This window comes from Apodemus sylvaticus, chromosome 11 (assembly GCF_947179515.1).
Source record: "Apodemus sylvaticus chromosome 11, mApoSyl1.1, whole genome shotgun sequence".
Lineage (NCBI taxonomy): Eukaryota > Metazoa > Chordata > Mammalia > Rodentia > Muridae > Apodemus > Apodemus sylvaticus.
In genome coordinates this window covers 6240598-6266618 of record NC_067482.1, presented here as the reverse complement: position 1 = coordinate 6266618, position 26021 = coordinate 6240598, and the positions used below count along the sequence as shown (strand labels likewise).

At 46.5% G+C, this 26021-nt stretch overlaps 1 protein-coding gene across 1 annotated transcript in view; it reads right to left on the bottom strand.

The window, feature by feature from the left end:
• Positions 1-26021, bottom strand: part of C11H4orf36 (chromosome 11 C4orf36 homolog) — a 50648-nt gene that overhangs the window by 12467 nt on the left and 12160 nt on the right. The window contains exon 3 of the mRNA XM_052199178.1: positions 289-414. Coding sequence (XP_052055138.1) covers positions 289-353 — 65 coding nt within the window. The 5' untranslated portion in view covers positions 354-414. The remainder of the gene's footprint in view (positions 1-288; positions 415-26021) is intronic.

Here is a 26021-nt window from a genome sequence, read left to right as displayed (position 1 = left end):
AACAAAAATACCTTCAATGCCAGGGGATCCAACACCATCTTTTGGTCTTCATGGACACCTGCTCAAATGTAGTGTACATACAGATACAGAAACAGGTACAAACACAAATAAAAATAATTTTCACGTAGTCTTTTAAAGACAAAATCGTGATCCATTGAAGTGCTTTCATATACTCCAGTAACTCGATGCAAACAGAAGTGCCCAAAGTGCCCAGCCCCTGTTGCAAACTCCAGTCATGGGGCTGTAATTAGTGTGTGTGTGTGTGTGTGTGTGTGTGTGTATACTTACACTTTATAACAGCTGCCCTTCAAAATGGTTTGTACTGTGTTTCTTCTTGGCAAGCCATACGCCATGACAAATGATCACAATCGTTTCCTTACTGGTGTAACATCTGCGCCACTCTATTCACTTTGCCTGAAAGAACGGCAATAGGCCCAATTAACATTTGAATATTTTTATGGCCAAATAATCAAAGGTTAGGAGAAAGCATTTGGGGCTGTCAGGAAGTACATCGTAAACAATCTCTGGACCTGAACCATGAACGTAAAAGCTAGTTCTGTTCATTTCCAGGAAGTCGCTCAATCAGTTCACCAACTGTCTAAGGTGAGGGAAAGCCAGGCGAGGGTCATCCGGAGCAAGACTGCAGTTGGCATCCCCGCACCCAGGCACTGTAGGCAGTCATTGCGCCTGAGTCCCATCGCCGGGTAGCTGCGCGCCCTTGTGCTGTGGTGGGGACAACGACCCGGTCTCACAGGCTTGGAACCCCTGGGGTGCACTGGCCACCGTAGGGCATGGCCCTTTCCTGCTCTCAGTTCCAGAGAGAACCAGCTGGAGCACCGTAGCGATCTCCGGTCTCGCCCTCCCAGCCCTTGCTGCTCCCCGGAGCCTCTGTACCCCGCAGGTCAGCCGCGCCCCGGCCGCGCCCCCGACCCAGGGCAGCGCGCGTGCTAGGTGCACATGGCCGCGCACTCGCAGCGGCCCCGCCGCGGACACGCGCCCGCTCGCTTGCTCGTGCTTCTGCTTGCTGGTGCGCCTGATTGCTCAGGCGCCCCGCTCCCCTGGCGCTCACCCGCAGCCTACCCTGCGTCACCCGTCGCCTCAATAAAGGGCTTTGTGCACGCGCGGGGCGCAGACCCAGCCCGCCCAATGGGAGTCACTTCGCTCGAGTGGATGACAGTCGCTGTCCGACGCCCACGCTCGAGGATCCGACGATCTCGTGTTCCTGCAAAGAACGGATGGACTCCATTTGGCACCTCTTAGGGTCCCAAGCAACGGTGGCACTATGCGGGAGGGTTTTGCTAGAGCTGCCCCTTGCTAACACCTGTCCCTCCTCCGAGCCTAAATGACTTCATAAAGCAAAGAGGATATCATATGTGTATATTTCATGGGTTATGAGAACTTAAGATTAGGCCTGCGATCCTCTAGCTCATGGTAAGGGCCAGATTACATCATTGTGAGTTTAGTAACAACGCTATGAAACAGGTAGAGGGTTCTCTTGAGAGGGAAGGAATGAAACTCAGTATTTATAGTGATTTCAGGGTGAGCCTTTAAGGTTAAATACTCGAATCGCTCAACCTGTCGATGCTCTTTTTTGTTTTGTTGAAACAGTCCAGACTGGCCTGGAACCACTTTGCTGCTTCATTCAGACTCGCAACAAGTCTATATCAGCTTCCCAAGTGCTAGGTTGGATCTGCGGGAAAGGATCACCTGCCCTGCCTAGCAAATTCTCCTAGGGCAAAGTACGAACACACACACACACACACACACACACACACACCAGGGTAGTGTTGTATCACTGAGCCTAGAATGTCCTAGACAGTATGCCCAGGCTTCTGCCATTATCCAAAAGAAAAGAAAAAGAAAAAGAAAAAGTACTACTACTACTACTACTAATAATAATAATAATGATGATGATACTATAAAAAACCATGGGAAGTGACGGGAGGGAAAGCTCTGACAAGCGGCAGGATGGGATCTCCGCCAGTGACTGCCAAGCTGGCTTATCTGTAGAAGGTGCTTATGTGCCTACAAGAAACTAGAAAGTATAGAAGCCCAACTCATGTCTGTAGTCCAAATGGGAAATGTGTGTGCCATGGGGTGAGGCACCTGAAGGACTCTGTGCCCAGTGTGGTAGAGTTCAGCCTGATTTGATTTTAATTAGCATAGATGGAGACTGCAATGTGCCCACCAGCCTAAGTTTGGTTCCTGGCACCCGTGTGGTGGCTCACGGCCATCTATGACTCAGACTCGGGTATGCGGCACCCTCTTCTGAACTCTGAAGGGATCAGGCATGCATGTGGTGCACGCGCATACTCAGTCATACTTGACTGAAACTCCAGAGAGACCCAAAGCTAGAACCATCAAATAAACAGCTCCAGGATTTCTGACTGTCAGAAAATAAGACAGATTTAGGGTCTAGTTCAATTGTTTGGTGAACACTTGGACCCTGGGCTCGATGCTTGGCACCAAAGTGGCTCCTGTGTTAGCATACGCCTGCACTTCCAGCATCCGGAGGCAGAGGCCGGAGGGTCAGAATTTTGAGGTTATTCTTAGCTACAGAGCCCGTAGTGGACTATGCTACATGACACCCTGTCTCAGCAACAAATATAGTGTTCATTGTTTTAGTCCTGGAGTGTAGGGTTCCATAGCTGCCTGCAGCTATTACGAAGTGGGTTTCTGGAACAGAAGCTGAGGAATAAATAGGGAAGAGGGGCGAAAAGAAGTACGGCTAAGACAATATTCACTGATCAAAGCCAGAAACTTTAATGGCGCCAGACCTTTTAACAGTTTGGGCAAACCCTTCCCCCCAGACTCCAGGCTGAGTTTCGGTGGAAGTTGTCTAGCTTCTCTTGGAGGTCCTCGTCTTGACTGCTCCTGCAGTTGGGTGGGTCACCCGCTTAATTCAGGAATTCCTAGACCTGGAGGAACAATGAATTTAACCTTTACTTCGAGCACTCGGCCCTAGGTGGAGCAGGATCCTGGCTATCTGGGAGAAGTTAACCTTGACCAAAGTCAAACTCTGACCCAGTGCATGACTGCCCCAATATGGCTCTGTACACTGGAGTAAAGATTAGACAGCAGATAATATTGCATACACCATGTGTTATTGTGAGACAAGTATCCTTTATAGAAAAATACCCTTCTTATTATTTTTTATCTCTTTTAAAAAATAATTATTTGTTTATTATATATAAGTAGACTGTAGCTATTTTCAGACACACCAGAAGAAGGCATCAGATTTCATTGCATATGGTTGTGAGTCACCATATGGTTGCTGGGATTTGAACTCAGAATTTCAGGAAGAGCAGTCAGTGCTCTTAACCACTGAGCCATCTCTCCAGCCCTTCTTATTTATTCTTAAACTTGAATTTATTCCTCTCTCTCTCTCTCTCTCTCTCTCTCTCTCTCTCTCTGTGTGTGTGTGTGTGTGTGTGTGTGTGTGTGTATGTTTGCCTGTGTTTTGGCATATACATGCTGTGACATGAGTGTGCAAGTCACAAGGCAGCTTGTAAGAACCAGTTCTCTCCTTGCACACTACTCAGGTCCTGAGGTCTAAACCAGAGTCATCAGGCTTGGCTGCAAGCCTTTAGTCCCTGAGCCATCTCACCAGCCCCACCTCATTTCATAATTAAGACTGACACTAAGTGCTTCCCCAGCAGAGGAGACACCAACCACAAGGGTGGTTTTCCCAGGGTGAGGCTTATCCATGGTCCTCTGGACCTGCTGACCTTGCGAGTTCCCCTCTGTGAGAAGCCAACTATATTGTTTATGGTAGAGGGGACTCTTCATATTTTCACCTAAATTAGAAAAGGAGGAGGAGGGAGATAAAAATGGGAACAGAAAACACACTTTTATAGACATTCGCCCTGAGAGGACCTTGCAAACTCTCACCCAGAGCCACTTACAACCCTTAAACACTGTCAGCAAACAGCAAGACACCTCCGTGGACACACTGTTCCAGGAGAAAGAAAGCTAAACATTCGAGGACGTGGAGGGAGGCTCTCCAATAAAAGATTTGCAAACAAAAGCCACTTTCTAGATTTTTTGTTTGTTTGTTTGAAAATACCAAACCGAGCTGGAAAGATGGCTCAGCGGCTAAGAGCACTAACTGGTCTTCCAGAAATCCTGAGTTCAAATCCCAGGAACCACATGGTGGCTCACAACCATCTGTAATGAGATCTGACGCCCTCTTCTGGCATGTCTGAAGACAGCTACAGTGTACTCACATGTAATAATAAATAAATAATAAATAAGAAAGAAAGAAAGAAAGAAAGAAAGAGAAAGAAAGAAAGAAAGAAAGAAAGAAAGAAAGAAAGAAAGAAAGAAAGAAAGAAAGAAAAAGAAAGAAAGAAAATACCAAACCTGGGCTGGAAAAATATTTGAGTGGTGAAGAACAGCTGTTGTTCTTCAGAAGACCTAGCCAGCCGGGAGTGGAGGTGCATGCCTTTAATCCCAGCACTTTGGGAGGCAGAGGCAGGTGGATTTCTGAGTTCGAGGCCAGTTTGGTCTGCAGAGTGAGTTCCAGGACAGCCAGGGCTATACAGAGAAACTCTGTCTCGAAAAACAAAACAAAACAAAACAAAACAAAAACCAAACAGAAGGCTTAGCCAGTTCCCAGAGTCTACTCCTTGGCTAACCACCTGTAACTCCAGTTCTAGAGGATCCAACGCCCTCTTCTGGCTTCTGAGGGCATTGCATGCATACATACATACATACATACATACATACATACATGTATGTATATGTTGCACAGACATGCATGCGTTAAAAATACTGGAACACATAAAATTAAAATAAATAAATAAATAAATCTTAAGGGCTTGAGAGATGGCTCAGCAGTTAAGAGCACTGGCGGCTCTATGAAAGGACCCAGGTTCAAATCCCAGCACCCACATGGACACTCATAGCCCTCCGTAAATGCAGTCCCAAGAGGTCTGATGCCCTCATCTGACCTCTAAACACATTACACACACACACACACACACACACACACACACACACACACGTATGGTGCACAGACATACATACATGCAAGAAAAGCACCCATACACATCAAAATAAAGTGAAATATTATTTTAGAAAGGAAGGGAAGGGAAGGAAATACCAAATTCTAGAGGGGAGGGGACATAAACAAAGGCAGTAAGGAAAGATATAAACGAGAACAAAATGTAATGACATGTACCTGAAGATCCTTGGAGGAATTCCATTATTTGTGAGCAAACTTAAGAATAATAACCAAATTCTCTCTCTCTCTCTCTCTCTCTCTCTCTCTCTCTCTCTCTCTCTCTCTCTCTCTCTCTCCCTCCCTCCCTCCGTCTCCCTCTCCCTCTTCCTCTCCCTCTCCCTCTCCCTCCCTGCATGTCTAAGCCCATCTTCACCCCTATCTCCGTAGCAGTCTCCCTGTTTAGCTGGTACCTCAGCTCCTTCTTCCACTTAGTCTAGTCCAGAAAGTTAGCACTGGCCTTTTTAATTGTTTAAGTGAGCACTGCTGCCACCTAGTGTTAGGATGAAGTTACAAAGAGGATTGCAAAAAGAGATGAGACTGTCCAATTAGAACAGAAGTGTGATAGCATTACCATGCTCAAAATGCGGTTCGCCAGACTGCACACATTAGCTCATTTAATTATCACATATTGATGGAATTATTAATTTTATAATCTTGTGGTGTTTTAACAGTTATTTGTATTCTCTCTCTCTCTCTCTCTCTCTCTCTCGTGTGTGTGTGTGTGTGTGTGTGTGTGTGTGTGTGTGTGTGTGTGTGTAAGTGCTGGTACCTGAATGATCAGGTCCCCCTTGAGTTACCAGTGAGCTGCCCAGAGAGGCTGTTGGGACCTGCATCCCAGCAAGCCCGTTGTGATGTATTTTAGAGAAGAAAACACAGGCATTTGAGCATCAGTAACGTCGAATGTCACAGGACTTGAGCCCAAGACCTTTGTTCTTTCTGTACTATACCTACCACACTACACAGTCACCCCAAATGACACTCTAGACAAGGTTATGACCCGCCAAAAGTTCTGCTCCAACTGCCCTTCGCCATCTTGAGACTCCCACACGTGTATACCCATCCCGATTTCAAGGACATTCTACTTCTCTTGATATATAAACAACAGATTCAGCTTCCAAGTTTTCATGGTTGTTTCTAAAACTTCCCACATATTAGTTGCATAACTTTCGAAGATAATGATGAAAAGGTACATCCCATAATTTTAAGGCCACCACCGACTAACAGCCATCAACCCCAGGTGCTCCTTACTCCTCCCCACCACTACTTTGCGGTGCTCTCTGCTCCCAGTCATCACACACACACACACACACACACACACACACACACACACACCACATATGCTGTTTGTGTTTAGTGTATGAGTGCTCTGTCTGCAAGTATGCTAGCATGACCGAGGACGGCATCAGATCCCATTTCAGAAGGTTATGAGCCGCCGGCCATGTTGTTGCTGGGAGTTAAACTTGACCTCTAGAAGAGCAGCCAGCCCTCTCTCCAGCCCCCTCATTCTTTAAGTCTGCATGCGGCGGCTCTGTCGAGCCTCCCCCTGGCCCTCCATTCACGAGCATAACCATCATTTTCTGTGGGTCGGTCCCAGATGGGATTCACTAGGCAGCCTGGGCTTCTAGCTCGACTTTCTATCCCATGCTTCCATTGGGTGGACGAACTCTCCTGTTTGACTTCAACACAACTCTCTCTCTCTCTCTCTCCTATTATTAAAATGATCCAGCAGCCCCTGAGCCGGTCTTGGGGCAGAGGCATCATTCTTAGAGCATTTTGCTGACACCTACTTCACGGAAGCCATCGTTTTATACCTCCTCTCATGATATCACGGATTAGAGGGAAGAAGGCGATATTCTACCTGGTGTTGGTAAGGGAAGAGAATTTAAAGAACCATATCATGGCATGAGGAGTATTGGCTGGTTCTCCGTGGATTGCTGTCTATATGTGGTTGAGGGCAGGCACAAAATAAGGCTAGAGCCTGTGATTGGGCAGTGGAAAAAGGTGGGCTGAGAGTTTTAGAGATGGGACAGACAGGGACACACGGTGAGAAGGAAGGAAGGTGGAGGAAGAGGAGGATGAACCAGATCCGCACGGCTTTAAATAACCACAGATAGCTGTGACTATCATAGAAGGGATAGACTAATATAAGACAATTTGTACAGTCTAGGTGGGCACCTTGTATCAATACCAATTGGCTCTGAATTCATTGTGCGGGCGTTTTGTGGGTTGAGAAGTTACTGATATCAATCTGACTGATAAATTACAAGCCTCTAGAGTTTTGATTTTACTAGGTTACAGGGATTTGTGACAGCTAACCACAGGGGGCGGATGGCTGGGAATCCAAGAGCAGGCTCCAGAGCAAGAGACAGTGAGCTGAGCGGCCACTGCGCTGCCCTGTGGGCACCATAGGAACCTTGGGGGCGGCACCATAGGAACCTTGGGGGCGGGGAAACCGCATTACTAGGGCAAAGCCAGCGCTATCGAGGGTTGTTATTTTTTTTAAATATTTCACACAACAGTTCTCAGAGTGGCACCTTCCTCTGCCGTCGGAGCTGTTGCTGCTCTGGAAGGGCTCTTCACGAGGGCTCAGTCCTTGAGCCTCTCTCTGAGCATTAGGTCTGAGAACAGGGGAAGAGGCCTGCCCTCACACATCTCAATACGTGGGCCTTTGGAGACTCACAGTAATATTTCTCCAAGTATGGATTCAAAAGACTTGTCGGCCTCAGTATGGGCGAAAATCTCATTCATGCTAGCTCATGAATTACGAGAAGCTGGAGGAGAATGACCAGTCTCTGAGAGCACGGGTGGTTCTCGCAGAGGACGCAGCACCTGTATCAGACATCGGAGCTGTCTGTAACTCCAGTTCTTGGGGATCTGACTCGTAGTTCTGGCTTCTGTGGGTATCTGCATGTGGTACACACAGAAGCATACAGGCAGTGGGCGCTGGAGTCAGGCAGAGCTCTGTGAATTTGAGGCCAGTTTGGTCAATAAAGTGAGTTCCAGAACAGCCAGGGCTATACAGAGAAACCCTGTCTCAAAAGCACCAAAAAAAAAAAAAAAAAAAAAAAAAAAAAAAGGTAGCTAGATCATTAATGAATTAATGAATTTACTAATTAGAAAATATACCCCACCAGCAATGGAGAGAAAAAGACCTGGGATAAACTAGAGTAACCAAGAAGTTAAAGATGTTGAATGAAAACTGTTTGTTTTTTGAGGCAGGGTTTCTCTGTGTAGCTCAGGCTGGCCTACAATTTAGTCTGTAGACCAGGCTAGCTAGCCTCAAACTCACAGAGATCAAATTGCCTCTGCTTCCCAAGTGCTGGGACTAAAGGTGTGCACCATCACCACCTAGTACGATGAAAACTTTAAGCAATGAAAAAAATGGGGCAGAGGAGGCTGGAGAGATGGCTCAGAGGTTAAGAGCACTGACTGCTCTTCCGAAGGTCCTAAGTTCAAATCCCTGCAACCACATGGTGGCTCACAACCATCCGTAAAGAGACCTAATGCCCTCTTCTGGTGTCTGAAGACAGCTGCATTGTACTTACATATAATAAATCTTTAGGCGGAAGCGAGCAGGACCTGCACAAGTGATTAAGTAAGCAGAGGTCCTGAATTCACTTTCCAGCAACCACATGATGGCTCACAACTATCACCTAGAGAGAGAGAGAGAGAGATCTTTAAAAAAAGATTAGGGGGAGAAATCAAGTGCTCTTGAAGTGGCAGAATTAATACTGTGAAAATGACTGAGCCACAGGTTCTAAGACAGCCCATCAAAACTCCAATGCTATTCATCCTAGAACTAGGAAAAAAAAAAAAAAAAACATAAAAGTCACATGGAGACAGTAAGGGCCAGAATAGCAAAGTAATCCTGAGCAGAAAGAAAGTGCCAGAGATATCTGTGTAACCAGCCTCACAGTGCAGTCATTCACTGTGACAGAGACAGAAACGTAGGCCATGGGGACTTAACAGTGAAGCCTAAGATCAACACTCAGCTACTGCTGTCTAGTTTTTGATGAAGGGGTCAAAAATATATACTGGAGTGGAAAAGCCTACTCAACAGGCCGCACTGGGAGAGCCTGGGTATCTGAATGCAGAATCATTAAACTACCTTCTGTTTTCTCTTTCTGCACAAAAAAAAGAAAAAAAAATCAATTCAACACAGATTAAAGACCTTAATGCAATGCCAAAGCACTGAACTCGCTAGAGACAGATGTAGGGCATCTCAAGATACAGCCACCACAGACGAGGGGTTCCAAGGAGGAGAGAAACCGCAGAGGACAAAGCGAGAACCAGAATGAGATTGCAGAGAAGGAAGTAAGCGATCTGAGCAGCTGGCCCACAGGCACAGACAGTTCTCGCCAGAACACAGGGAGATACACAAAGATCCGCAAACATCAACTCCAGCAAACGCCTGGGCATTGTGGCATTCCTGCAATCCCAGCACTCGGGAGACAGGTAGATGTGAGTTTGAGGCAAGCCTGGTCTACATAGTGAGGACCCATATAGCTGAGGCTAGAAAGAGAGACCCTGTCTCGAGGAAACAACAAAACAAACAAACAAACAAACAAACAAATAAATAAATCATAAACTCCAGTCAGGAGTGGTGGTACACCCCTTTAATCCCAGCACTCAGGAGGCCGAGGTAAGCAGATCTCTGATTTCAAGGCCAGCCTGGTCTATAGAGTGAGTTCCAGGACACCAGAGCTACATAGTCAGACCTGTCTCAAAGAAAGGAAGGAAGAAAGAAGAGAGAGAAGGGAAAGGAAGAAAAAGGAGAGGAAAGGCAGGCAAAGCAAAGGACACCAAATTCTGGCAAAGATGTGGGGACAAGGAATCGTAGTCACTGCTTAATTGTGCCACCTTTCCTTTTTAATTAAAAAAAAAAAATAGGTATCTCTAGACAGCCGTTTTGAAAATGTTTCCTTCCTTTCTTCCCTCCTCTCTTCCCCTTCCTTCTTTCTTTCCTCTCTCCCTCTTTCTCTTCCTCTCTCCCTCTTTCTCTCTCTTTCTCTCTCTCTCTTTCTTTCTTTCTTTCTTTCTTTCTTTCTTTCTTTCTTTCTTTCTTTCTTTCTCTCTCTCTCTCTCTCTCTCTCTCTCTCTCTCTCTCTTTCTTTCTTTCTTTCTTTCAGACAGAGTTTCTCTGTGTAGCCCTGGCTATCCTGGAACTTGCTCTATAGACCAGGCTAGCCTCAAACTCAGAGATCTGTCTGCCTCTACCTCCTGAGTATAGGGATAACAGACATGTGCCACCACTGCCCTGCCTTAAAACATTTTTCTAATGTAAGATTTCAGACTGAGGTCCTAATAGCTGGGGGTGAAGCCACCTAGAATTAGCGAAAATTGCTTTCAGGAAAAAACAGTTTCTTTGATGCAAGAGAAGTACTCACCCGCAGTCTTGGCCCACGCTGCACGATCACTGAGGACAAAAAGCAGAGTGTGGGCAGGTGATAGCTGGGCTTCCCCAAGCAAGACAGACAGTACCCTGAGCACTTCTCCTTCAATAGCCTCCACACTCCCTCTGTGCCAGGCAAGGGTCCAGCTCCTTCTAGAAGTGCTCTAACGGTACAATGGGAAACTGGAACACTGAAGAAGCCTTTGCTGATGGGTTTTTGTTTGTTTGGTTTGGTTTGGTTTGGTTTGGTTTTTTCGAGACAGGGTTTCTCTGTGTAGCCCTGGCTGTCCTGGAACTCACTCTGTAGACCAGGCTGGCCTCGAACTCAGAAATCCACCTGCCTCTGCTTCCCAAGTGCTGAGGTTAAAGGCGTGCGCCACCACTGCCTGCCAAGGCTTTGCTGATGTTAACTGGAGCCAGGGTATCTGGTCAGAGCCGGGTGAGGTTTAAGAAGTGTGGAGTTGTGAATGAAGCACTCTGCATTGAGAGACTGTCCTCAGGGCTCAGCGCCCCCATCCACCCACCCCACCCCCACACCCACCCCTGCCTCACACCCCCTCCCTCCCTGCTGCGATGTCACCACACTAAACTTAACCTCTGCGAGCAGGTGTTTGGCTCGGCACAGCAAACAAGACTTTGGCGTTGGCGGAGAAGTAGTCTAGTGACCTGAGATTAGCTGCAGAAAAACCGGAGTCCCTGTGCCCAGCAAGGCAGTTCCCGACACTACTCAGTCTTCTGAAGTTCGAATTGCGTTTTGTCTTGGTTTTTGTTGTTGTTGTTGTTGTTTTGTTTTGTTTTGTTTTGTTTTTTGAGAATTCTTTTTTTTTGTCTTGGTTTTATAAACTCTTCCTAGGGCTTGTTTTTTTAATGTGCATGTGCGTTTGCCTGGTTGTATGTATGTATCCCTTTTGTGTACAGGTGATACGGATCCAGAAATGGGCATTGGCTCTCCCAGAACTGGAGTTAAACGCTATTGAGAGCCACTCTGTGTGGGTTTGAGGGGAACTGAACCTGGGTCCACAGCAAGCCTTCTTGACCCCTGCCCTGGCTCCCTGCACCGGCATTTCATGGGCTTGACAACAACATTCACAGGGCAGACAGAACTATCTCACCCAGCCCCTCCACAGCCTCAGACACCTCGGAGGCTGTGCAAGGCCTTTTCCCAGGAAAGGCTCAGCTCAGCGAGCAGCTAAGCGCGGGCCCTGAGGGCCAGGGAGGGACAACTTTCAGATCAATGTTTATTAGTGGGCAGGATCTGCACTTCCTCCCCTCCTCTCTCCAGGGGCCCTTTGCAGCTATAAAGTAGAGATCAACACTGCCGCATGTCAAAGGACAATTTCTGAAAGTCCTGACAGTAAGGCAGGGAAGGAATTTGAAATACAGACCTCCAGGCCCTGCTCTGGATTCAGCCAGTCTGGGACAGTTCAAGAACAGAGTTTTGTTGTTACTGTTTTATTTGTTTGCTTGTTTGTTTTCTTTTATAAATACGTCTCCCCATCCTCGTTCAGATAATGTTCTAATGTTGAATAGTCATGTAGGGAGACGGCTGACAGGGCCTGGCTGCCCACCTGGAGTATTATAGCGATACATACTCTCTGGACCTCCAGAGCTTCCTCCTACTGGTGGTTGGGAGTGGATGAGAGAGGACCCCAGGATGCAGCCCTGGCTTGGTCTGGGCTTTACTAAGCAGCTCAAGAAGGCTGCAAGCCAGCCGGGCGGTGGTGGTGCACGCCTGTAACCCCAGCACTTGGGAGACAGAGGCAGGCGGATTTCTGAGTTCGAAGTCAGCCTGGTCTACAGAGTGAGTTCCAGGACAGCCAGGGCTATACAGAGAAACCCTGTCTCAAAAAAACAAAATAAATAAATAAATAAATAAATAAATAAATAAGAAGGCTGCGAGCCTTTCACGCACACACGCACACACGCGCGCGCACACACACACACACACAGTCAGTGCTCTTAACCACTGAGCCCTCTCTCCAGCCCCTCATTTGTGTATTTTATGAATGTGAGTACTCTGTCTTCAGACACACCAGAAGAGGGCATCAGGTTCCGTTACAGATGGTTGTGAGCCACCATGTGGTTGAACTCAGGACTCTGGAAGAGCAGCCGGCGCTCTAACCACTGAGCCATCTCACTCACCCCACCCCACCCTTTTTTTCCACAGAGCTCAGCCAGGCTGGAGCTTGCTCTGTGGCCGAGGATGGCCTTGAACTTCAGTCCTCTTACCTCCACCTCCAAGCGATGATGCTGAAGGCGTGGGCTACCGTGTCTGACTGGTCTTTTCAAAGTGTGGTCTCACTCTGGCCCTAGCCAGACTGGAATTCCCTGTGTAGCCCAGGCTTGCCTCAATTTCAGGCAACCCTCCTTCCTCAGACTTCCAGGTACTAGGGCTACACAAGTGCGAGTCACAATCCCCTGCACTGCCCTCATGGTTCTTCCTCCCTTTCTTAGCCCTGTCCTTTTGTTTTGTTTTGTTTTTTTGGTTTTTTGGTTTTTTTTTTTCTTCAATTTTTGGTTTTTTCAAGACAGGGTTTCTCTGTGTAGTCCTGGCTGTCCTGGAACTCACTCTGTAGACCAGGCTGGGCTTGAACTCAGAAATCTGCCTGCCTCTGCCTCCCAAGTGCTGGGACTACAGGCGTGCGCCACCACTGCCCGGCTAGCCCTGTCTTTCTTTTATTAAAAAAAGATTAAAAGTCATTGATTTAGTAAATGCTGACTGAGGATTCATCATGTGCTCTGTGTCCTCTGATGGAGAAGCTACAGCTCCCAGGACCTAAGAGCAGAAGTTAGCTCAGAGGGGGCATGGGAGGAGTCAGGGCAGATCAGCAAGCTGAGGCACTCTCAGGAAGAAGACAGGAAGAGGCGGGCACAGAGCCGGTGGGGAGAGGGCAAGGGCCGTTGCGATCCAGCACTGCCTTCATCTGTTTCAAAATGGCAGCGAACAGGACTCACCAGCCTCTGTATCTCTGATTCTGTATTTCCTGTACAGTCTCGGGGCCCTGAGGATGTCCTTAGTCCTGGCTTGGCCAAACTAAAGATTCATATGGGGAGCCAAGTCACGAAATTATGAAAAGCTGGGCACAGGGACACGTATGTGTCTTTCATTCTAGCACTCAGGAGGCAGAGGCAGGAGAATCTCTGTGAGTTTGAGGCCAGTCTAATCTACATAGCAAGTTCTAAGACATCCAGAACCACATAGAAAGGCCTGCCAAAATACATAAATAAATTTATAAATAAAAGAAATAATGAGGGGGGCTGGAGAGATGGCTCAGCGGTTAGGAGCACCGGCTGCTCTTACAGAGGTCTTGAGTTTAGATCCCAGCAACCACATGGTGGCTCACAACCATCTGTAATGGGGTCTGATGCCCTCTTCTGGTGTGTCTGAAGAGAGCAACAGTGTATTCGTATACACAACATAAATAGGTCTTTAAAAAAGAAAAAAAGAAAGAAAACTGGGCAGTGGTGGCGCATGCCTTTAATTCCAGCACTTGGGAGGCAGAGGCAGGCAGATTTCTGAGTTTGAGGACAGCCTGGTCTACAGAGTGAGTTCCAGGACAGCCAGGGCTTGTCTTGAAACAAGCAAGCAAACAAACAAACAAAAAGAAAGTAAGTAAGAAAGAAGAATGACTGAATAACTGACTGAATGAATGAATGAGAATTCCCATGGCAATATGGCTGAGGTAGTTTATCAAAGCACATGTGCTTGTCTAGGTCCCAAGCTATTTGCAACCCCTGATCATCTGTTCTGGTGACCTCTGGTGTCTGCACCATGGGTTTCTCACCTGTGAGAAACTGGTGTCCTTAGGTCAATGTCACCTAGTAAATAAATAGATAGTTGATACCCAGCAGGGACCACAGAGGCAGTAATGAAAGATAGTCAGTAGGTTTTCACACCTTAATGTGCCACAGCAATAACTAATTGTTTCATTTTCTTTTTTTTTCTTTCTTTTTTTTTTTTTTTGAGGCAGGGTCTTACCATGTAACTGGCTAGCCTAGAACTCTATGTGGACCAGGCTGGCCTCAAATTCACAGAGATCCATCTGCCTCAACCTCCTGAGTTCAGGGACTTATAGTATGCACCACCACTTCTATATAATCACTTCACATTTTAATCTGATTTTTTAAAATCAGATACAGAATTATAACGTATGCGACTGCCTATCTGGCTGGTGAAAACGATTACTACTGTGAAGAAAACACATATCCTTCCACCATATCTTATATCACCTCAAAGCCACCTCCCAAAATATTCTTCAGATTTCTCATAGGATTTGAAATAAAAATAAATAAAACCTCAAAATAATGGGAAGATGAATAGAGTCGAACTCTTAAGTTTTTTGGTTCTCTTTTTGTTTTTTCTTTTTTTCTTTTTGGTTTTTCGAGACAGGGTTTCTCTGTATATCCCTGGCTGTCCTGGAACTCACTCTGTAGACCAGACTGGCCTTGAACTCAGAAATCCACCTGCCTCTGCCTCCCAAGTGCTGGGATTACAGGTGTGCACCACCATGCCCGGCTAAATTTTATAATCTTAATCTAGAAGCATTAAATCACAACTCTTTTTAAGTCAACTTGACTTTTAAAACTTCCAGAGAACTAGATTAAACCAAAGATGGCTGGACAGATGGCTCAGCGGTTAAGAGCACTGACTGCTCTTCTGAAGGTCCTGAGTTCAAATCCCAGCCACATGATGGCTCACAACCATCCGAAATGAGATCTGATGTCCTCTTCTGGTGTGTCTGAAGACAGCTACAGTGTATTTACACATAATAATAAATAAATCTTAAAAAAAAAAAAGATTAAACCAAAGAGTTTACTGATCTATCCCATGGTCACAGGGCAGATATGCAGCCATCTCTCAAGAAAAACTGAAACCGAGAGAAGGCCGCTGTCACTACTCCATCTATCTCACAGGGCGGGGCTGCCTCTGCCTCCATTTCTGGGCACTGGTTCCTTCTCCCACCAGCTGGACTTTGCTGTTCTTCAGAGCACAGGGTGGAAGGGATAGGGTTGTTCTTCTGAATTCGAAGCTAGTTTGAAGGGCATAGGGACTGGCTTTCTGTCCCAGTACCACAGAGGGAACATCTCACTGCCTTTCTTCCCTGAACCAATCAGCCTTGATTTGAGGATGGAGGCCTGTACCAGCTGAAGCCAAGATTCCACCCAGTGATGGCCGGAGACCCCTCCTAGATACAAGGGGCAGTGAGTCCAGACTGTGTGCTTTGCCTGAGACACCCACACATGACTTCCTTTATAGACAGAGGATAATATGGCACTCACCTAAAACCAATCAAGAGATACATGGTTTCCCAAGAGGACTCAAATCAAGCCTGTCTACAGCTTCCTACGGAGACTAACAGGACGAGAGGCAGTCAATAAAAAGTCGGGGCCCTCAAGGTCTGGGCACTGGGGGAGCTGTAATTAAGTCAGAATCAATAGTTGAGCAAAGTACTTCCTGGAACATAGTAAACATTGTTGATTGCCTTTCTATCTCCTCTTCCTCGGGCCACATCTATATTTGGGTATCTGCTCCTCTTCACCAGGCCTGTGTAGACTCTTCCTAAACCCTTGTGAAGGAGCTGTGACTAGTTTAACACTCCCTTTGTCCCTGATTGTGTTAGACAAGACAAGATGGCATATTCTGTGCAGTGAGACAGCCTGTAAAATGAGGAAGATTCCCTATGGCCTAAAGAATATATAGAGATAGACATCATCTCCCCTCCCTCTCCGTTGTCTCTGCCTGGATGGTGGATATACCTGGAGCCGCTGCAGCCATCTTGTAAGCCTAAGAAGTAGCCCAAGAAAAAGAAGAGGTGGCTCACACCCCCACTACTCAGGAGGCAGAGGCAGGGGGGGGGTCATGAGTTCAAGCCCAGCCTCCAGTACTTGAGGCACTCGAGTGAAAAGCCAAGCAGGTGTGGAAACCACCTGAAATCTCAATATTAGAGAAGCAGAGGCAGGATTGCCTTGGGCAAGCTGGCTAGGACTGGATTGGAGAGCTCTGGGTTCGAAGAGACCCAGCTCATAAATCAATGGGATGGACTGGGGAAGATCTGACATTCACAAGTGTTCCCACATACAAACACACACATACACACACACACACACACACACACAGAGCGCGTGCGCAGACGCTGTCATTTATCAGTGAGCCAGGCTCTTTGGAAATTACCCTGCGTTTAAAGTTTTTATGCCAGGTAGAGTCTTACGTTTAAGCTGCTTTGTACTGCTTCCCAATCACTCGAGGCTGAGGATCTTCTAACTAGGACAGGGGGGATGGAGGGTGCAGGGGCGGGGAACAAACAAAACTAACAAGGCAAGCCATTGGAGGCCATGCACCAACCCTGCAGCCACCTGGATGCCAGCCAACAACGTCACTCAGGGAAATACGAAATCACCATTCCAGCACTCGGGGAACAGGAGAATATTTTGGTAAATACAAAACTTCAAAATGTACTTACTCTCATGGAATCCTTCCTAGGAATCCGCTTATGGTTTTAAAGAGAAATGCCCCCCCCCACCCCAGGCTCCTGTGCCTGAATAGTTAGTTGGTTTCCAGAGAGTGTGCTGATGGGGACGGTTGTGGAACCTTTCAGAAGTGGAACCTGGCTGGAGACTGTGGGTTCCTGGGGGCGAGCCTTGAAGTTCCGTGCCCTGTTCCTCCTTGCTGTTCTCTTTCGGTTTCCTGACCCCAGAAGCCATGCAGCCAGCAACCTCCTATCCCTACCACAGCACCTTCCTGCCTCGAGGGACCAGATCTAAGCTGTGAGCCCAAAGAAGCCCGCTCTCCCCTAACTCTCTCTTCTTGTAGAGTATTGGGTCACAGCCGTGAGAAAAGTTGGCACACCGTGTGCTTCTCCAACATGAGGGAAAACACCAACTCAGGAAGGGGGGGGTCCAGAAAACGAGACTTTCCTTTTGAGCAGCCAGGAGGTTCGAGCTGGTGCTTGTGAACAAGACTGAGAGAGCACACGGGTCCTGAGGTGATTTCTTTAAGATGAAATTGGGGGGGGGGGGAGGTATCTGATGTATTGAAGATTACAAGAGGTGCTTTCCGAATGGATCGGCACAGGAGAGGGAACAAAAGAACCGTGCAAAGAAGAAGCCTGGTACCACTCCTGAAGCCTGGTGATCCAACCTGAAATACCACTGAGACGAGTATTTATTTGTGTAAAATTGTGTGTGTGTGTGTGTGTGTGTGTGTGTGTGTGGCTGTGAATCCATGGATGACGCCTGAAAACAGCTGACAGGAGCTGGGCTATAGCTCAGCAGTGTAGCACTTTAACAAGAAGAAGGCTGGACTTGAACCTAGCACCATTAACTGATTTGCTGCATAAGCATTACGTTTAGAGATGTGGAGGAGTCACGGTCTGGGGGCCTTTGTTTTTGTGAGTGTAAAAAGGCCTCATCTTGGTATGAAAAACAACCCATGACAAGACTTTAAAAGAAACAACCATTGTCAAAGAGAAAAGGAGCGAGGCGTGTGTCCTGGGTAGAAACTTGCAGACGTCTGTCCCAAGGCGAGGGGCCTAGAGCCAAGGCTACAGCTCCACAGTCAAATGGTCGCCCAGGGCACAAGAAGGCCTGCATCTGAGCCAAACGGCAGGAAGGAGCACAGCCCAAACATCTGCGTGTTCTTAGGGTCCAGAGGATGGAACATGGGGCCTCTGTTAGATAAGCAGACAGGATGCCCTGGCACTAGCATGCCTATAATCAGAATCACAAATTCAGGATTGTGTAAAGAGACTCTTGGAAGGAATGGAGGCTGCTCTGTGTGGTGAGGGGGTGGCAAGATAGATAGATGGATAGATAGATAGATAGATAGATAGATAGATAGATAGATGGATAGATAAATGATAGATATAAGACAAAGGGCAGAAGACCAGATAGGAAGTTTGGGGGTGGGGAAGGGGGTGGAGGTACATCAAGGTGGCACAGGCTTGGAGGTGGAGGCAAAGAGCCAGGAAGTCAGTGCCATCTGTGGCCACATACTAAGTTTGAGGCCAGGCTAAGAGCCACATGACTCTGTCTCAAAAAGCAATAAAGAAAGCTTTGCATAAAACAACCAAGTCAGAATTAAAAGGAATCAGGGCAGAGGTGGTGAAGCAGTGCAGCTTGGGAAATGGCGGTGATGGGATGGAGGCTCGGAGGGGCAACGGGGCGTCTTGGAGGCTGGGCCCTGAGCAGTAGTGATCTCTCAGAGCAGCGCCTTTGCACGGGAGCTCCGGAGTATCCAACACCCAGGTCACTCAGCGCAGGCTAAGCCAGATCAACAGCATTAGGACAGACGTGCTGCATGCTCTTCTCCCAGCTGCTGTGAGGGATGGAAAGACCCTGGCACTGCACCAAGTCCTTGTCTCTCTGAGCTCGAGCAAAGATTCTGTGAAGTTTTCTGGAGGTTTTGGCTTTGTTTCTTTGATGGAGCCTTCTGCTGCAGCTTGCATCCCGTGAGTTCCTGCGCCACTACCCAGAGCTTCTGAGTTGTCAGGCGTTTCACTCGGTGTTGCTTTTTGTCCTAATATCCTAGTTCAGGGAGGGGCTAGGTCTCAGAAATGTTAAGAAAGCTGTTGGCTGCACATCACTTAGCTAGAAAATCTGGATATCATCATATCCTCGTTGCTGGGCCGCTTTGAGCCCTGGTGAGCTCATGTGGAGCAGGCCACTCTTTTGACAACAGGTCTCTCAAGGACCAGTTCCTGCCTTGACTATAATCTGTCATGTCACTTGCACTCAGCAAGAATTTAGAAGCTATGATTGAGAGCCAGGTCCAATGGCACACAGTCGTATCCCAAGAGCAGGTGGGGGCAGGGAGGATCAGAAATTCAAGGTAAGGAGCTGGAGAGTGTAAGGACCTAAGTGTGGATCCCCCAACTCACATATACAATCCAGAAGTGATGTCACAAATCGGTAACCCAGGGCTGGAGCTTCAGAGGGAGGGACAGAGACATGACTGTCTCTCACAGGACATTTGATTCCACTGTGAACCCGAAGATTGTGTCACTTATTGAAAAAACTTGTTCTCAGTTGTGGGGTGGTTTGGCTCTTAGCACACACCTCTGACTGGAATACAGACATGCCCTTAGTACACACCTTTAATCCCAAATAATGAAAATAAAGTTATAGTCTGTAGAAGGAAGCATACATGTCTGAAAGTAATGTCTAATTGAATGGCAAAGTGACAAATCACAGAAAGATTTGACAGAATACGATATGCCCGACTCTCACGAAGACAGAGGAAATGGATCAGTGCAGGCAGAGAAGAAAAAAAGAAAAGAGGCAGTTTTACTAGGAGAGTTATACAGAGACAGGTTGAAGAGAGAACAAGCCAGACACAGGTGAAGACAGAAGGAGCCAGAGAATGAGAAGGAGACAGAAGATTAGAACACATTGCCAAAATTGGTATGAGGCCACGCAGAGCAATTCAGGAGAGGCTGAAAGAGGAGCCAGATTGAACCAGTCAGATTTGAGGAGTCAGAACAGCTGAGTTGACCAGCCAGCCAGAGCTCAGAAAGAACTAGGGAAGGGTAAGCTTATTCTGCAGTAAGTCTGAGAGACTGAAACCGTTCTAGGCCTAGATGAGATTGTATAGAAAGTAGAAGGTTCTAGGATAAGGCCTAGGTGAACAGACAGAGGCAGTAAACCATGGAGACAACAAATAAAACGGGAAATAAAAGTCACTTTTACAGCCATGCCTGGAGCTTTCTGGTCAACCCGTCTAAGCAATCAGGGAGCTCGGTGAGAGACCTTAACAACAACAACAACAACAACAACAACAAAAATTAAGGGAGTAAGTTACTTAGCTAAGGCAGTGGTGATGCACAGCTTTAGTCCCAGCACTTGGGAAGCAGAGGCAGGCATAACACCTGAGTTTGAGGGGAGCCTGGACTACAGAGTAAGTTCCAGAATCCCCAGGGCTGCAGAGTGAAACCTTGTAGCCAGTCTTTGCTACTTTGCAGTCTTTGCTACTTTGCAGTCTTTGCTACTTTGTAGGTTCTTCTTTTTTCCCACCCTTTAACCCCTCCCTCTCCCTCTCCCTCTCCCCCATGTCTTCCCTCTATTACTAGCTAGAAGAGAAAGGAGAGGAGAGAGATCTCTGAGTCTAATTTCTTTCCTTTAGTTTCTTCTTTAAGCATGACAATTACCAAACCACAACCACACCATACACACACACCCAACAACCGCCAAACCCACCTCTCAGGGCCCTCACATTTATATAACCTCTGAAGAGTTCCCAGAATTCCAAACATTACACGATCACAGAAACTATCTGCAGCTGGCAAAACCAGGCCTCTGCTAGAGCACGAGGAAAATGACGGTCAGCTACTGCAAAGCACCCCCATATCCCAACACCTGGGATTAAAACAAACACATGTTCTTATACAAGGCACTGAAGAAGTGGCTCAGAGGTTAAGAGAACTGACTGCTCTTCCAGAGGTCCTGAGTTCAAATCCCAGTGACCACATGGTGACTCACAACCATCTGTAATGAGATTTGATGCCCTCTTCTGGTATGTCTGAAGACAGCTACAGTCTACTTACATATAATAAATAAATAAATCTTTAAAGAAGCACAAATTCCAGAATTTTCACCTCAAAAACCTTGTCTCAAAAGAAACAGAATGAAATATTCAACTTCAGCCTTGGTATCCACATCTACATATTTGCAAATGCCTGAGCACTCACACACACACAAACCTCACAAAATAAAAAACCACTCTCTTAACCTCTCACCACACTGACCATGAGTGATTCAGCCTTCTTTTTAGGGGTCAGGGTCTTGTGTAGACCAGGCTGGTCTTGAACTTGCAGCATAGCTGGCGGGTATTTCACCTATGTCTGCTTCAGAAAATAGTTGTTGCTGCAGCGCTCGGCAAGTTCTCAAACATGAACTGGCACAGCACAAGGTGGCCAATTTCATCTGGACAATTTCTTCCTTCTCTGATCTACCTTATTTAACTTGGCTGGTCGATCAGAGATGACAAGAAGTCTTTAATCTGGAATTGTCATCAGTATTTTGCTTTACAATTGGACTTTTCTGGGTTTAAGACATTCTTACCTGGCCCTGGTTTGGAAAATTGAACTTGATCAAGGCATGGTGGCCCTGCACATAGGAGACGGAAGCACCAGACAGGCAGTTCAAGGCCACAGTTTGAAGCCAGCCTGGTCAACAAACTGAATTCCAGGCTAGCAAGGGCCAGTGAGACCAGTATCAAAAATAAATGAATAGCCAGGCAGTGGTGATGCGCTGCTTTAATTCCAGTCCTTGGGAGGCAGGAGGAGGTGGATCCAAAGTCAGCCTGGTCTACAGAGCAAGCTCCAGGACAGCCAGGGCCATGTAGAGAAACCCTGTCTTGGAAAAAAATCAAAATAAAAAACAAGTAAGTAAATAAATAAATAGTAAATAATTTTAAAAAATGAATGACTGACTAAATAAATGTCTGGGGTACATATTCCAGATGTAGATCAACGGTAGGAGTCTCATTTAACAGAATGCCCAGCCCCCAAATAAAACTGAGCTAACGCTCCCTGTGGTGGGGGGATTAACAGCCATACTGCCATGCTCAAAAGCTTTCTCGTGGTTGTCGCTGAACCAAAACGGGACAGAAATCGCTTCCAAACCTCTGCAGGCTATGAGTTCCATACCTCTGCAGTCTGTTAGCTTTATAGTACCCTGCAGCTTGCATCCTAAAGTATACAAGGGGATGTGTGCAGGCTGAATGTAAACACTAGATCATTTTATGTATGATCTGAGTATCCATGGAGTCTCTTCCTGGGTAGAGCTCCTGAAACCAGTCCTCAGGATAGGGAGGTATGATTATGTTGTGTTCTGTTGTTCACATGCAACACAACAGTCCAGTGTCATCCAGTGTGTCTAACTGTATACATGATGCTAGGGACAGATCCTGTTTTACTATTTCCATATGGCTGCCAGTTCCCCATTTATCTAGTATTCCTGAGCCAACAACATTTAATACTTATTTATTGGCAGTGTAAGCACCTTTTATTCCACGTTTCCAACATTGACTTAGCTATTTCGGGAGGGACTTTCCTTCCTGTGAAAATTCACCAACTTCCTGAAAATCTTATTTTATTTATATTTATTTATCTATCTTTGAGACGGGCTCTCTCTGCATCAGCCTGATTGTCTTGGAATTCACTATGTAGACCAGGTCGGCCTTGAACTCACAGAGGTCTTTCCTATAGTTCTAAATGTCTGTCCAAGGACCAAAGAGTGATTCCATGGTTGCGGGAACTTGTTGCCCTCTCAGATGAGCCTGGTTTGGTTCCCAGCACCACAGGGTGGCCCACACCCTCTGGAATGCCAATTCCCAGGGATCTAATGACCTCTGACTTCTGTAGACACCAAGCTTACAACATGGTGCACACAGACACATGCAGGTAAAACAACATATAAAACATAACATTAAAAAATTTTTTTCTAGCCAGGTGGAGGTGGTGGACACGCCTTTAATCCCAGCACTTGGGAGGCAGAGGCAGGTGGATTTCTGAGTTCAAGGCCAGCCTGGTCTACAGAGTGAGTTCCAGGACAGCCAGGACTACACAGAAACCCTGTCTTGAAAAAAAAAAGTGCTTGCTCAATAATCTTGAGTGTGCAGGTTCAGATCCAACACCCTATAACAAGTCGGTTGTCCAGCTCATGTCTGTAACTTGAACTCCAAGTAGGATAGAAACAGGGGATTGCTGGCTTCTAGCTGGGCCAGGAAAACAGGAGTCCCAATGAAGTCCCAGCGCTTGGGGAGGCAGAGGCAGGCAGATCTCTGAGTTCAAGGCCAGCCTGGTCTACAGAGTGAGTTCCAGAACAACCAGGGCTATACAGAGAAACCCTATCTTTAAAAATCCAGGAAAAGAAAGAAAGAAAGAAAGAAAGAAAGAAAGAAAGAAAGAAAGAAAGAAAGAAAGAAAGAAAGAAAGAAAGAGACTGCCTCAAATGGAATAATAGGGTCTAGCCTTTGCTAGTGGATGGATCAAATGTGTACACACACACTCACACAGATACATATTTTTTTAAGATTTATATATTTATTATATGTAAGTATACTGTAGCTGTCTTCAGACACTCCAGAAGGGAGTCAGATCTTGTTACAGATGGTTGTGAGCTACCATGTGGTTGCTGGGAATTGAACTCAGGACCTTCGGAAGAGCAGTTGGTGCTCTTAACTGCTGAGCCATCTCTCCAGCCTGGCACATACATTTTTAAGTGTATCTAACACTTTAGAGCCTGAGATAGGAAAATTAATTTTGAGAACAGACTGGTTTACAAAAGAAGATTGTAGATCTCTGGGAGTTCCAGGACTGTAAGCAGGTCTACAAAGAGAGACCCTGCCTCAAAAGAAAACAGAAAACAAAACAAACAAACAAAACCTAAACAAACAAAACCCCCAAGCAAGTTGTCTCAACTTGTAGAGATGCAGGTTCCCAAGGTCAGTTTCCAGGTCCCACACTCCTGATGGAAGGAGACTCCAGTCCTACAAGCTGTCCTCCTCCCTCCGCCTGCACACGCCAGTAAACACCCACACATGCATACGCAAATGTGCAATACATAAGAAACGTAATAAAAATATATAGCAAATTTTATAATGTGAAACTACATCTATTTCTAGTTAAACTTCAACAGCTTGGTAAGGTGCGTAAACAAAACCCCACCCAGTGATAACCTTGACATTGCTGAAGGAAAACCTGCCCAGTGGGGTTGCCTCTACTACACAGAGCTAAGGCATATTACCCCAACCCCCAAAATATGTCTATCAGTGACTGTGACTTCATTTGAAAATGATATTGCTACAGATGTCATTCAGTTAAAAATGGGGTCATAACACACAGAATATTTCCTAAATGCAGTGACAGATGTCCTTATAATAGATGGAAATCTGGACACAGACACATATGGAAAATTCCATGTGATAATGATGGAGACAAAGACTAGAGAATATGTCTTAAGCCAGCATATGCCAAGGGTTGCCAGAAGTCACCAGACACTGCACATAAGCAAAGAAGTCACCTCTCTAAGAGCCTCCAGAAGGGCCACCGTCCTGCTAACCTTAGTCCAGATGTCTCACCTGGAGAACTGAGAAGCAAGGCATTTCTGACGCTGTGTGTGTGTTTAGGACCCTGTAATTTGTCATTGCAGCCCCAGGAGCATAATGTATCTCTTTTGTTTACAATGAGAAGTTGTGTGTCCTTCCATTGGCTTGTGTATAGATGGAAACAATCTGTCCAGATGGTCAGAAGAAAGGAAAACCTGAAGCTGTAGTGTCAAAGAAGTATGGGGACGAGGTGTGTCATGGGCCCTTCTTAGCAAAGACAGCATCCGTAAAATATTTCAGTCTTTGTGAGTGTTCGCCAATGGAAACTCACTGTAAGCACTCTCTTAGTAACCAACAGGATGATATTACACACTCTAGACGGCAGACAATCTTGTTCTTCTTACTCCGTAGGCTCGCACACACCGTGGCCATGGTGGAGAAGGCAGAGGCTGGGCGTGTGCTCAACGGTGCAGACTGACCAAAGCTGACCAGGCTACACGGTTGCTGAGAGCATTATCTGCTCTCATGGGCAGGCACCAGCTTCAAAAACAACCCCCCTCTCTCCTCTGCCCTTGATTCCTACAGGAGGGAAAGCTATCTCTACACTCCTACAGAACACATTCTCACCCCATTTGAGCAGGCTCTCTTGATACAACCTAACCAACTCTCAGAGGCCTCACCTCCAAATACTGTTAAGTTTTTTGGGGGGGGGAGCGGTGGATTTTCAAACTAGGAATTTGAAGGGAGCCCATTGCAATGATAAAACACCTTTAAGGACGGGATTCTGTCTATAAGGTTCAGGGTTTGCATTATGTCAGAGACTATTTTACAACCAATTCCTCCACAGCAAGCATATACAGGTCTGGAAATCAAGATGTGTGATGGGGCGAGACAGTTACTGATGAGAAGTTCACTCAGACAAAGCCTCTGTATTGATGGAGTGACTGGTTACAACCAGCAAGAATCCCAACCACCCCCAGGGGCTGCTATACCACCAGAGAAGGGGTATGTGCTACTTTAATGCCCAAGAGTACATGCCAATAGAAAACTGTAACAAAAACACCATAAAGAAATTGAAAAACTAACGTTTGAAGTTTAGGACACTTCATAGGCTAGCAGACCAGCTGAATCTCTGACAACAAAGGAAATCTGAAGTAAGCAGTGGAAAGAGGAAGAGTCAGCTCCTCAGCTCTGGCCTCAGGACCAGCAGCAAAGACAAGGGTAGTTTTGCATTTGTACTTATTAAATGTGCATTGATTCATGAGGACTAATTTTCTTTCATGTCTATTAACATTTCATGTTCAGGCTGCTGGGAGTTAGTTTTATATCTTAGACTCTGGGAAACAGAATATCTAGTAGAAATAGGGTTGAAACGAAAAGCAGTCAGGAGCTGGCTGTGGTGGGGTGTGTTTTCACTCACAGCACTTTCTGGGTGCAAGCAGGAGGATCAGGAGTTCAAGGCTAGCCGGGCTGTAGGAACCGTGCCCTGCCCCCTGCTCCCCCCCCCAAAAAAACCCACAGGGCCAAGGGGCCAAGGACATGGCTCAGTAGGTTAAGGCACTTACAGCTAAGCCTGAGTT